The sequence below is a fragment of the Marmota monax genome, unplaced genomic scaffold, assembly GCF_021218885.2.
Source record: "Marmota monax isolate L192 unplaced genomic scaffold, Marmota_monax_Labrador192_F-V1.1 WCK01_AAM20220418_F8-fsc00074, whole genome shotgun sequence".
NCBI lineage: Eukaryota > Metazoa > Chordata > Mammalia > Rodentia > Sciuridae > Marmota > Marmota monax.
Window position 1 is genome coordinate 5,610,697 of NW_026694232.1, and position 14,331 is coordinate 5,625,027.

At 31.5% G+C, this 14,331-nt stretch overlaps 1 protein-coding gene across 2 annotated transcripts in view; it reads left to right on the top strand.

The window, feature by feature from the left end:
- Positions 1-13,453, top strand: part of Pik3ca (phosphatidylinositol-4,5-bisphosphate 3-kinase catalytic subunit alpha) — a 78,437-nt gene extending 64,984 nt beyond the window's left edge. For both annotated transcript variants that reach the window (XM_046466857.2, XM_046466858.2), the window contains exons 15-21: positions 1,650-1,756; positions 2,256-2,377; positions 4,471-4,549; positions 8,113-8,283; positions 8,827-8,944; positions 9,058-9,209; positions 9,942-13,453. In XM_046466857.2, the coding sequence (XP_046322813.1) occupies positions 1,650-1,756; positions 2,256-2,377; positions 4,471-4,549; positions 8,113-8,283; positions 8,827-8,944; positions 9,058-9,209; positions 9,942-10,212 (1,020 nt within the window). In that variant the 3' untranslated portion in view covers positions 10,213-13,453. The remainder of the gene's footprint in view (positions 1-1,649; positions 1,757-2,255; positions 2,378-4,470; positions 4,550-8,112; positions 8,284-8,826; positions 8,945-9,057; positions 9,210-9,941) is intronic.
- The last annotated feature ends 878 nt before the right edge of the window (positions 13,454-14,331 follow it).

Here is a 14,331-nt window from a genome sequence, read left to right on the forward strand (position 1 = left end):
TTCTCTATTCTTTGTTCAATCTAATCTATCACATCCTGCAGTGAAAAGTGAAATCATTCTTCACCTCTATCGAAGTTGGGGTTGGAGTTAGGGTTAATCCCCTTTATTAGCAAGTCCCCAAAGGGCAGAGAACGTAAATGAATGGGTTTTTCCAATATCTTCATCAATATTACTGGAAGGAGAAAACAATTTTAAAAGAAAGTTGCTGTATTGAAAGTTACTATATTAATCTAAATATCATGTAGCATATAACTTAATTGATTTTGTTGAAGTTCTGGTATATAAGTTCAAATATTAGTATATTAGAAAATAATTGTACTATTTCTGATGCTGCAATTTATAGATGAGGGACTGGACTGATTTGTAAGTACAAAATATATTTATACATTGTGTAACTGAGCTAAGAGGAAAGAAAATAGGTCTTAGATATATTTATAAATACAGGCATTTATTTTGTACTAGAGTTTTCTTATCAAAAATTGGTAATGATACAATAGCTTAGAAACATGAAATTCATTACCTTGTATCATTATTGCCTTAAATGAGTTTGTAATAAGTAACTAAAATTGCAGTTCCAGAAACAAAATAGTTTCAAAATAGCAATGAGTGATAAGGTATGGGAAACACAGTGCTAGCTAGCAATAGAGTTGGCAGTGATGGAAAAAGAAATATCTTTACATTAGCAGTAGCTGTCTATTTTGTGATGAATAGATTTTCCAGCTATTTACGTATATATAGTAAGAAGGAAAAAACTTTAAAATTGCAGCATGAAAATTAATTTATTATGAATTCCTAGCTCCTAACATCTTTTTCCTAGCACACACTTAATGTTTTTTATATAAAATATATTTTAAGGTAAAAATATTGGAATTAAAACAAAGTTGCTGATTAATCTGTTAGATGAAGGCTTCCTGAAATAAAATGCCATGTATTACATGATAACTGAGCAGTTTGTACTCTGGGTTGAAAGGATTAAAAAATGATATTTCTTTCTAGATACATACTAGAACCTGAGTATAGTATGAGACTCCACGTAGCAAAAGTTTTTACAACTTCAAGTTTGTTTTAGCATCACTAGACCTTTTTTCACCCAACAGAGAGCATGAATGTAATGTTTTCTAAAAAGCCTAAAAGAAAGAATATTAAGCTAAGGTAGCATGATCTCCTCCTCTAGAAGAAGGGGCAGCAAATTTTTTTTTTCTTAAAGGGCCAGATAATAAGTATTTTAGATTTTGCAAGCCACATGGTCTGGTCTTAACTATTCAACTCTGCTATTCCAGTGTGAGGGCAGCTGATGTGTGATGAATGGGCATGGCTATATTCTAATGCAATTTGATTTACAAAATGTGGCAGCTGATCTGTAGGCAGTGGTTGACTAACTATGCTCTGGAGCCAAAGCATTGCCACTGTCACACACAGAGTTCATCCTCTCAAGGGAAGGGTGCAAGTGCTGCCACTCTTTTCTCTCTCCCTGAGTTACGCTACTCTGTGTCATAGAAATCCTTTTCATTATAATGAAGCCAGTCCAGAGCATGGATTCAAAGACTATGCAATACCGAATTTTCAGTGTAAGACGAGATTAGAAGTTATTTCACCTTTACAAACTTAGTTTCTAAATTTGATTATGCTTTTTTTTTTTTTTGGGTCAGGTACAGATGAAGTTTTTAGTTGAGCAAATGAGGCAACCAGATTTCATGGATGCTCTACAAGGCTTTCTGTCTCCTTTAAACCCTGCTCATCAACTAGGAAATCTCCGGTAAGATGCTTTGTTGGAAATTTTATTGATATATTTGAATAAGTACTTTTTGGATAAAATTTTGAGAAAAGTCAAAATGTCCCATAAAATAAGAATGTCCAATTATATACTCTTCCTTTCCCATTTCCCACCCTGAAAAATAGAAATAGTAAAATTATCTTAAATTAGAACTGCATTTATTAGAATAAATTTTTACTACTTTAATAATAAAGTTCAAGGCCTTCTGTGTTAGAATTTCTGGTATCATAGTTAAGAAATTGAATGTAATATCTGTAAAATTAATGTCTCCCTGTATTGATTGAAAATTCATAATTACATAAACATTTAAAAGTATTTTTCTTTGTATGTCTTAGGAATGACTTCATAATTAAAACTTAAGAAATTTTAAATTTTTTATATTTCAAAAAGTTATACTAGATACATCTTTTAAAGTAAATTTGAGAGTTAAAAGAATAATGAAGCTAAGGTGTACTAGTAAAGTGTTTTAATGATTTCAAAGGCTTGAGGAGTGTCGAATTATGTCCTCTGCAAAAAGGCCACTGTGGTTGAATTGGGAGAACCCAGACATCATGTCGGAGTTACTGTTTCAGAACAATGAGATCATCTTTAAAAATGGAGATGGTAAGGAAAAGTATTAATGAGTTTATCATGTATGAATTTAGCTATCTTTTTATGCACAAAGTATTTATGAACCATGAAAATTATTTTTCAGATACACATGTGATAAAATATAGAATATTGAGCAGATCTTCTAACTTTCGTAATATATATAAAGAAATTCAGGAAACGTGACCTCAAGTATGATAATTTGATGTGCAGATGACTTAGAACATAGGGAAACAAATGCTTTTTCTCAGCTCCCTTTTTCTGCCTAAAGGTGGATCCTTCAAAAGGAACTCATTGGTCATGAATCTTATCAACCAATGAAGATCAGCTGGAGGTTGATCCCTACAGTTCTAAGTATGTGTAAACATTAAAAAAGAAGAAGTAGTTTTGCTCCACTAGACACGTTTTCTTGTTAATGATTATATATGTCTAGAGGAGCTAAAAATGGCTTGCCTAACCTTTCTACATTCCTGCACTAGGCTTCAAATTAAATCAACATAAAACAGATTAACAAGAAAAAATATTTAGTTATGTATACCATTACACAAAATATGAACTTGAAAAAGAATCTGATGAATGAAACTTATGAGCATCCTGAGCAACAGAAAGGAATAGGAGGTTGGGGTGTCCACACAGTTATGGGAGGGTAGGAGAGCAAAGGTATTATGAATAAAGGTTGTCTTGATAGGCAGATTAAAAAAAAAAATCTCTGTTAAAAAAAAAAAAGTAATTTCAGAGTAACCCTCAGAAGAACAGGTGGTAGTCTATCTAGGCTTGTTGTCAACCTCTAGTTGTTCCCCTGGTTGAGGTGGCATTTTTTGAACCCCTTTAGAATCAGAAGTCCTGAAATCATTTTGGCATTTGCTGAACCATCATTTGAATGAATGGTGTGAGTGTGCATTTATTAAATGACAATTCTACTTTGATTCAAGTGGGTTATGAACTCCCATTTTTACCCCGTATACAGATTGCAGAATCACATCAGTTAACACATCCATTGATTTACATATTGCCATACTAGTGTCTGTTGTATTCTGCTGCCTTTCCTATCCTCTACTATCCCCCCTCCCCTCCCCTCCCCTCCCCTCTTCTCTCTCTACCCCCTCTACTGTCATTCATTTCTCCCCCTTGTATTATTTTCCCCTTTCCCCTCACTTCCTCTTGTATGTAATTTTGTATAACCCTGATGGTCTCCTTCCATTTCCATGCAATTTCCCTTCTCTCTCCCTTTCCCTCCCACCTCTCATCCCAGTTTAATGTTAATCTTCTTCTCATGCTCTTCGTCCCTACTCTGTTCTTAGTTACTCTCCTTACATCAAAGAAGACATTTGGCATTTGTTTTTTAGGGATTGGCTAGCTTCACTTAGCATAATCTTTTACTGGGTAAAAATGGGAGTTCATAACCCACTTGAATCAAAGTGTGAAATATGATATATCAAGAACTATGTAATGTTTTGAACAACCAACAATAAAAAATTTAAAAAAAAAAAGAAATGTATTATGAAAATAAATGGGTTTTAGAAGTTTGGACAAAAAAAAAAAGAAAAAGAAAATAAATAAATAAAAATAAATGACAATTCTATGTGGTAGTCCGAGGGATTATAGCAGTAAGCAAAACAGAGTCCCTGCCCTTTTAGAGTTTACAGTCTTAACAGAAAAAAGGGACATTAATAATAAATAATTACAAAAATAAAATTGCAACCATGGTACAAAGAAAAAGTGTAGTCTGCTAAGAATATAAAGAATGTCCCTAATTATGTAGGCTGTAGGGGGAAATGGAAAGATTATAAAGGGCTTTGCATTGTGAAATACAATTCAGTGGTGAATTCTGTTATCTCCGTACTTTAATGTAAACATGTTCATGTTTAAGGATTTGCAAAAATATTTTAAATATGTTTAAGATTTTTGTGAAATATCTGCTCACTTATTCTGTTATACAAATATAGTAATGCAGGTACTTTGGAAGTGAGTTAAAGATTCAAAATATTGCTGTCTTATAAGTTATTTTGAAAAGTAAATGTAGCTCTTTGTTTTCCATGTGAAAACAATATAATACCCTCATTTCTACTGATAGCTTTAAGTGGTGAAACATATAATTTGAATTTCAGATTTACGGCAAGATATGCTAACACTTCAAATTATTCGAATTATGGAAAACATCTGGCAAAATCAAGGTCTTGATCTTCGGTAGGTAATCAGTAAGATAACCTGTATGTTAACTTGGGGAAAATACTAATAAATATTAATAATAGGACGATATATACACATACATATGTAGTAGTAATTAATGGGTTGATTATGCTTTGGTACTTTTGTTTGTCCTCTTACATGACTTAGACCAATTGATGATATTTCATCAAAGTAAGAACCATTTCTAATAAAGCTAGTAAAGACTCTGCAGTTGTCCCTGGAAGGTCATCATTATGAAAAGGAAATAGGTGACACAAAAGCCCCCTCTTTTTATTCAGAAGTTGAGTTTAAATTTTCTAATCTTGAATCAGTTTTTCAACAAAGTTTTTGAAACCGACTAAAGTTTTTACCAGTTTATTGGTTTCTGTCCAACTTTCCACAATTATCAGATTATCTCCAAATTTTGTCATGCTTCATAAAGTGGGCATGAACCAAGTCTAGCTGTAACAACATGATAGATGAGATAGAAATAGCCAGTAATTCCAAATGAGGGCTTGTATATCTCTAATAGATAAGAGTAGCTAGTAAATAAAAGAGTATAAGTAACAAATAATAGTAATACCCTTTTATTTGCAAAAAAGAAAATGGACATTTCAAGTAACCTGCTGAGGCACAAAATTAAGTCATCAATTTTGATTCTTAACTCTTTTTTTTTTACTTACTAGTTCTTTTTAGTTATACGTGACAGTATAATCCATTTTGATACAATTATACAAGCATGGAATATATTTTATTCTATTTAGAGTTCCGTTCTTATGGATGTATGTGCTGGTGGGATTTACTGATTCATTGCTTTCCTTTCCAAAGATAATTAATGTTATATGAATCACATTTCCTTTTTGATAATAATTTCCTGTGTCATGAAAGATGCCACCAGTACCACAACTCTCAGTAACAAAGAGTATAAAAAGAATGCAGAGCTTCAAAGAGTAAAGGATCTAAGTAATTATCTCTGGTAATTATCACACTTAATTGTAAATTAGTAATTGCAAGAAAAGAAATTATAGTTATTTAAAATACGAAGGAGTTTTCATTTATAATATTTTCTGAATACTTAAGTGAAATTTTTATTTGAAGTTTAATTTTAGTTAAAATTTAATTTAAGTAAAATAGCATTTTTACTTGGCAAAAGTATAATTCAGATTTAGGTTTCTTATCACTCTGCTTTTCATATAGCAAGAATTATAGGATAATTTGTCTCATTTAAACTATGAGCATGTTCAACGGTAATAAAATAAAAACATGAAATAAGATAAAATGTGCTGGAGAACAACCTTGAAAAAAAGTCCGTATTTACCAGGGCAGGTAGAAAAAAAGATTCCATAGAGAAGTGGTCAAAGGGTACCAGAATAAATGATTCATAGTTCCCAAAAGAAGGAAGAGATTGACAAACCATTTGCAGTGCCATGTACTCCAAGGATTTAGAAAACAAGGACTAAGAAAAAAAAAAAACTGGATTTGATGACTTATGGTTAACTTTAAGAAGAGTTTACAGTAGAATGGTAGACATAGAAGCTAGGTGACAGGAATTAAAGTGAGAAAATGAAAATAAGTGTAGACTATTTTAGGAAGTTAAAAAAAGAAAAAGGAGGAAGAGACAGTAGCTTTATGAGACCAGCAGAGCAAAGAAAACCATACTTTGATACTTTATGTAACAATTTGTATGTTTTTTTCATTATTGTTTTTAAGCCTTCATGTCTTTACCCTTGACTACATGTATTTACTATTTGATATTCTTTTTCTCTGCTTAATATTTGATATAATAAAACAGGAAGTACCCAAAAAGCACTACTGCAACATGGCAAAATGATAGTTATATCAAGGAAACACATTTGTGGGATTGAGCTGTGAACTAAACTAAACTACTAGCTCCTTTTTTCTTGGAATACTATTTTAATTAAAAGAAATAATGATTAAAAAAAACTGTGGTTATTCAGACATGAGTATTTGGCAGACATTTTCTTGAAAATGAACAATATGTGGCTATCTCTTCAAATAAACCAACTATGACAATATTTATTGCCAAGGATAAAATTTGAGCTTTCAGTCACCAATTAGAATTTTGGAAAACTTAATATTCACCACTGAACTTAATTTGTCCTCAAATTTAAAGACTTTTAATTGAAAGTCTGTGATAATATTAACAATTATGAGTTTTTAGTATGGTATAATGAAAAATACCAACATTTAGAAGATGTACATAACTCATTAAATTAATATCTTCCAAATGACCATTGCAGGATACCCATTAAAAACAAGATAAACAAATCAGTTTTAATAAAGCAGTATGAAAAGTTTGTTGATCTGTCTCAGATTCCGTATTGCAACTTGAGACACTATCTTGTGTCCAGTTTTAGAATAGTCTCTAAGAAAAATATCTGCTATTATCTGAGAAGACTATGACAATCTCCTTTTTTCAACTACCTATTTGTATGATGCCAGATTTTCTTTACGTACCTCAATTAAAATACCTTACATAGGTTGGTTACAGAAGCATGTATGAAAATCTGGCTGTCTATAAAACCAGACATTAAAAATTCTTGAAGACATATATTGTTCTTTTCACTATTTTTTTTTTTTTTAATATGGAGGGAGATATTTGGGTTTTGTGGGATTTTAGTTTCCGATTTGTTTTTTTGCTACCAGGATTGAATGTACGGGTACTTAATCACTGATCCATATCCCCAGCTCCCCGCACCCCCCCCCCTTTTTTTCCCTAATGTATGTATGTATGTATTTTTTGAGACTGGTGTCACTAAGTTGCTGAGGGCCTCACTAAGTTGCTGAGGCTGGCTTTGAATTGCCATCCTCATACCTCAGCCTTCCCAGCCCGTGGGATTGCAACACTGTACCTGGCAATACAGGGTTTTTTGTTTCATAAAAGATATTATTTATATTGACACATGATGTTTTGTTTTTAGATGAATTAATAAAATGTGGTCAGTTTTTTTTGATCATTTCTCATATGGAATATTTTCTCTCCTGCCCCCATAAATACATTCTTAAGATTTTACTCCAATTTATTCTCTTATTTTATGATTTTTTTTTAATCACTGTTGAGCATGCTTGTAGTTTAAAGAATCCTAATGGCTTGATTTTAAATGAAATTAATAAATGCTTTTATTTTTATTTTGTTTTAATTTCTAATATCAAGAGATGTAAACCTCATAAATAAAAGTTCCTTGGGGTCCCCAGTAATTTTTACAAGTATAATGGAGTCCTGAGACAAAAACATGGGAACTGCTGCCCTAAAGCTTTACTTAAATGGAAATTAAACATCATTAAATTTATCCATATTTTAAAGTCATAAATGTTTATATTTTATTTCTATAATTTCTGAGTAATGTTTTTCTGATACTACAATAAGTGCTTTCTCAATTGAAGTCTGTAGTAAATAATTATATAATTTTGTGGATTTTCTAGAAATATGTTTTTTTAGAAAAAAGACTTTGACAGTATAATTCAAATTTACAAATGGAATATTCATGATTTGTCATATTAAAATATTTGCTGTACTAAAATTCCATTATTTAATTGTAAATGTGTTTCTCTTTTTTCAGAATGTTACCTTATGGTTGTCTGTCAATTGGTGACTGTGTAGGACTTATTGAGGTGGTAAGAAATTCTCACACTATCATGCAAATTCAGTGCAAAGGTGGCCTGAAAGGCGCACTGCAGTTCAACAGCCACACACTACATCAGTGGCTCAAAGATAAGAACAAAGGAGAAATGTGAGTGTTTTTATTCCTTTTTACTATGTTAAGTAAATTTTTGTTAGATGAGTCTCTTAGTGGTTGAATATATTCCTCTGAGTTAAACCAGAAGAAACAATTATACTTATTTCAGGTAAAAATATGCTCAACTTTTGAAATATTTGTGGTTTTTTGGGCTTAAATGATCAGACTGCTTATAATTTGATAAAATTATGTACATTCAACTAAGTAAAAGTGTTCTTATTGTTTATCCTTTTTTAGCACAAATTCAGATTTTTACTTCTAATTCATTGTTAATGATTAGAAAAAAATAAGTTTAATGACATAAGTATTTTTTTCACTACGGTAGGAATTATGCTTTGATAAGCAACATCTAGAAATTTCCGTAGAAACTCTTGAAAACTTCACATTTTCGAAATTCCTTAGATCTTTGGACATAAGTATTTCTTCCTTAATGTCAGTGATTGTTTCATTGTTTAGATAAAAATTTAATATTTTCCGTTTGGCCTTGATCACTTTGTTTTCCACACCACTCCTGAGGTGTTTATCTCTTCTATATAGATATGATGCAGCCATAGACCTGTTTACACGTTCATGTGCTGGATATTGTGTGGCTACCTTCATTTTGGGAATTGGAGATCGGCACAATAGTAACATCATGGTGAAAGATGATGGACAAGTAATGACTTTTTCTTTTTAAAATATTTTGATGTTCTTAAGCTAAATTTATTAATTCAAGATATTGTATTTCAGCATGTGTTGACCTATAACATAATTTCTTATTTTTGAAAGCTGTTTCATATAGATTTTGGACACTTTTTGGATCACAAGAAGAAAAAATTTGGTTATAAACGAGAACGTGTACCCTTCGTTTTGACACAAGATTTCTTAATTGTGATTAGTAAAGGAGCTCAAGAATGTACAAAGACCAGAGAATTTGAGAGGTAAGCTCAAGAAATTAAAAGCTCAAGATAAAGAGTTCTTGCTGCTCTATCAGAAATAATTAATATTGTTCAGGTAATTTAAGTAACAAATGTTATTTAGCAAAAATTGAATGATGCTGTGAAGAATGAAAATGAAAGGCAGTTTAATTTATTGAGCTAATTAAGACCTAAAAGGAAAATAATTTCTAAACTTCATAACACATTCAAAGTTTTTACTTACTGCTCTTTAAATAATTGGACTCCATCTTCTCTGTATTGGCAAATAATAAATAGTGCTTAAAACATTTTTAGTCATATAAGTTGAAAAGTCAAATTAACTATAACTACCATGCGTATTCATAATTTTTCTTACCACCTATGATACATCATTTGTCTTAGACCTTAAATTACTTTTTTAAAATTCTGCTTTATTTACAACTCTGTCTCTTGACCCTAGCTGAAATCCTAAAAGCTTTAGTATGAACCAGTTCTTATATATTAATAAATATTTATTAAGCTCCCAACGTGCCAGACATTGGTCTTTGTGTTTGTGATAAAACAATAAACAAAGTTTTTATCCTCATTGAGTTTACTTTCTAGTGGGGTAAAGGAAATAGAAAAGTGCTGACAAGGGGAGTGGGGAGAGGAGGGCTATTTGTCCAAGTAAGCCTCTCTGAGTGACATTTGAGCAGAGATCTGAAAGTATTAATACCATTTGCATCATACTGACTGAACTGTTTTTACTGCTTATAGGTTTCAGGAGATGTGTTACAAGGCTTATCTAGCTATTCGACAGCATGCCAATCTCTTCATTAATCTTTTCTCAATGATGCTTGGCTCTGGAATGCCAGAACTACAGTCTTTTGATGACATTGCATATATTCGAAAGACCCTAGCCTTAGATAAAACTGAGCAAGAGGCTTTGGAATATTTCATGAAACAAATGAATGATGCACACCATGGTGGCTGGACAACAAAAATGGATTGGATCTTCCACACAATTAAGCAGCATGCATTGAACTGAAAGGATAACTAAGAAACTGAAAGCCTAATATCTGGATTCTACACTGCACTGTTAATAACTATCAGCAGGCAAAGACTGATTGCATAGGAATTGCACAATCCATGAACAGCATTAGAATTTACAGCAAGAACAGAAATAAAATAGTATATAATTTAAATAATGTAATGCAAACAGGGTTTGATAGCACTAAACTAGTTCGTTTCAAAATTAAGCTTTAGAATAATGCGCAATTTCATGTTATGCCTTAAGTCCAAAAAAAAAAAAAAGGTAAACTTTGAAGATTGTTTGTATCTTTTTTTAAAAAACAAAACAAAACAAAACTCCCCAAAATATATAGCAATGATGGAGAAAGAAAAAGAATGATGTTCTACTTATCTTGCAAATGTTCTGTTTTGAAATGTGGATACAACAAAGGCTGTTATTGCATTAGGGCTAAGTAAACTAGAGCTTATGTTAAATTATGTAAGATTGGAAAAGAATGAAAATTTCTTTTTTTTTTTCCCCATTGCTGATCAATTTGCAATTTGAAATGGATTTTTGGACTCCTTGTTTAATGAAGAAAAAATGCTTTGGGTGGAAGGGACTCTTGCGATTTCATCAGAGACTTTTTCTTTTTAATAAATCAAACCTTTTGATGATTTGGGGTCTTATCTGCACAGTTTTGGAAGCAGTCACAAATGAGACCTGTTATAAGGTAGTGTTTTTGTTGTTTTTTTCTTTTTCTTTTTCTTTTTTTTTTTTTTGTCTTGTTTTTTTTGTTTTTTCATTGTTTTTTTCTGAACAGTATTTACAAGGATCTGACTCTTATTTCCTAGGGAAATTCTGGACTCCCACAAAGTAAGATAATCATCATAGAAAAAGAATGAGCAAGAATAGTATTTGTTCCAGAATTGTACAGTGTTCACCTTAAGTTGATTTTTTTTTCCTCCTTTTGCAATTGAACTGAATACATTTTTCATGCATGTTTTCCAGAAAATAGAAGTGAGTATTAATGTTATTAAAAAGATTATTTTTTTTATTAAAGGCTATTTATATTATAGAAACTATCATTAATATATATTCTTTATTTACATAATCTGTCCCATAGTCATGCATTGTTTTGCACCCCAAATTTTTATTGTTAGTAGCAGCATGGTTAGCTTTTCTCTTGGTCTGTAGACGAGGCTCAGGCACTCTCTCATTAATACTAATTCCCAATGTATAACTACTTAAAGAAAACAGATTGAACTTCACCCTTTTTCCCTTTTATTTCTTTCTGTTTTCACATGAATCCCTCATCTTCCACCCTTTTATAGTTAAGAGTGGTTCAATCATATGAAATAAGTTACCAGAATTAACACAATTTAGGCTATCGTCCTGATTACATAAACCCCTCTACTGAGGTATGCTCATGAATAATACTTTAGAATATGAAAGAATAGAAACCATGAACTTTTTTACCTTTTTAAGCTGTTTATCCATATTTCAATGATAAAAATAGGACGTTAAACTATTTTTAAGATCGTTTCCCAGTGATCAGGTCTCACTTTAACCTCATTAAATCTCATTTGAGCACAGGACACATTCTAAAACTTTTTTTTTTTTTTAAACAATCACCAAGATGTAGGAACTAATGCTAGTCATCACTCTGGAATCTGATGTTTTACTCAGTATTTGAAATGAATGATTAATGTCCTAGGAGATAGCTTTAGCAAATGTCCAGGTGCCACACACACACACACAAAAAAAAAAAATAGTGCAATAATTTACTGACAGTTTTCTAGATTAGGCATATTATTGGAGAACAACTTTATAAAGAGTGCACATTGAATACTCTAGTAAAACAGCATCACTTTAAAAATATTCGTCTACTAAATCAGATACTTATAGTAAAAGTCTTGAATAGTGAACAAGGGACTCTAATACAAATATTCTTAGTATCTGGCTGTTTTAGAACCCTTAAAGGGCATAATTATTGAAGATTTAGGTACTTCATTAAAGCATGTATATAATATTGCCAAGAAGAAAAATAAATTTCAAAATTAGAATTTATTTCTATAAACTGTCTTGGAATAGTTAAGCAGAATTTAAGCTCTGTTTTAAGCAGGAAACCAGATATATTCTTTTGCAGATACAAAATATTTCATAACTTATTTAAACTTCACAATTACATTTTGTGTTGTTTAGCTTATATGCAGTTGATAAATACTAACATCCCATCCTTTTCTATATCAGGGATTGATTATAGGAAAACTCAGTGAAATGGTACAAATCTGAAAATTTGATGGTGGAAACTGAAGAATTAACAGAGAACTGTGTTTTACCCAAGTGCCAAAAAAGCCTTGAGCCTCCTTGCACAAAATTTATGATTTCTCCCTTTTTTCACAGTAGTTCCTATCATTACCCCTCTTTCCCCCAGAACCTCTCCATCATAAAAACACAAGCCCACATAGCTTACTTCATCATTTACATTTATTTTCAAAAATTACTACAACCAAATTAATTCTGTTTGGAGAAGTATAGACAAATTCTGTAAAGAATATAGATTAAGTGATCTAACTAAAAAGAAAGGAGGACAGGAAGTGTTCAGAAAGGCAAGACCAAAAATCAAAAGCTGCATGGGGTGACGAGATCTATTTCCAGGTACTTCAATATCAGAGAGCAGTTGTCATAGATTGGTCAGATCCTAGAGCTGACAATCCTTGTCATTGAATGTGATGTAACTGACTATTGGCTCTACAGTTTCCTTAAGTCACTTGAGAAGTACTCCTTCAATAATTATTTTGGAGGGGAACAAAGCTCCTCTAAAGAAAAAAAAAACTAACTTTAAATACATTGTAGCAAGAAATAATCAATTGTTTGAAAATCATGCTTTAACTTTTTACCATATTCTCAGCTATACAAAAACTTTTTTTTAGGATTTTTAGACTGCTGTTAATTTAAATCTGTTAATCTTATTGTGGGATTTGGTTTTTTAAAAAAGATGTTTCTAATTGGATTTTTTAAAAGAAGAGTGTAATTTGGTTGCTATTTTATGATAGAACCTAAGCCTTTTGTGGTTCTTAGTGTCCTCTGTAAAACTTAGTGTCAAAGTAATCAACTTCAAGTTTTTTCCCTTATATTCTGCTTTATATTACAAGCCCATTAGGAAATGGGAACCTGGTGAATATATAATGAATTGTAAAATATTTTAATGTGTAACTTTTTCAACTGTGAAACTATGACTATTGGTTTTTTGATGAAAACAGCTGCTGATAAAGTATTTTGTGTTAAGTGTAGTTCTTATTAATCAGGAAAATGATGGCTTGATTAGACTGTGTATACCCTCTTGGAGTTTATTTTAAATGAATTGGTAATTTTCATATAGGTAAAACACAGTCCATCTGTGTTCTTTTTCCATCAAAAACTGAGTGGTTTAGCATTATAAGAAAAACTGTGAGCAGCCTATTTTAAAGGCACTATGGAAATGTCACAGCACATGAACTTGGATTTGTTCTTTACATAATGATTTTGTAAATCCGTTTAACTCATATTTGGATCAATAGTCCATGCTTACCATCTCTTTGAAGAAATTTAATATCCAGCAGTATGTTAAAGTTAGGATGTGAACTTATCTGAGTATCATAAATTCTTGTTTCTGTGTCTGCACAAGCCACAGATCTGGGCTGGACCCACACACTCAGAGTCCACCTTAAAAAACTATTTTGATGTCAAAGACATCACTAAACTATTCAGTTTAAAGGCAATATGTGGTGTTAAAAGATTGTGGTGCTTCTCCTATTTATTTAAAGACAACTTTCATACTTCAGATGTTTTTGAGAAGAGGGAGGGGGCAGAACAAGGAGATGTTTAAATGAATTACATTCTTTATATATCTACCCTGTCTGGATGGGGCATATCTAACAGAAGGCTGAAAGTTGTGAGAATATATGTGCAAACCATCAGGGAATCAACTCTTCATTGAGGATGGGATTGTGAAGGCCGAATTATAAAATTCAGCACTGGCAGTATCCTCAGATAATAATTCTTGGTGACAAAATAACAACAGCTGGGCTGTTTTTTAAAGTAAAACACAAAACCATTTTAATTATTACATTAAAAATTGTAAATATATCTTATGTGCCATGGCCTGGGAAGCCT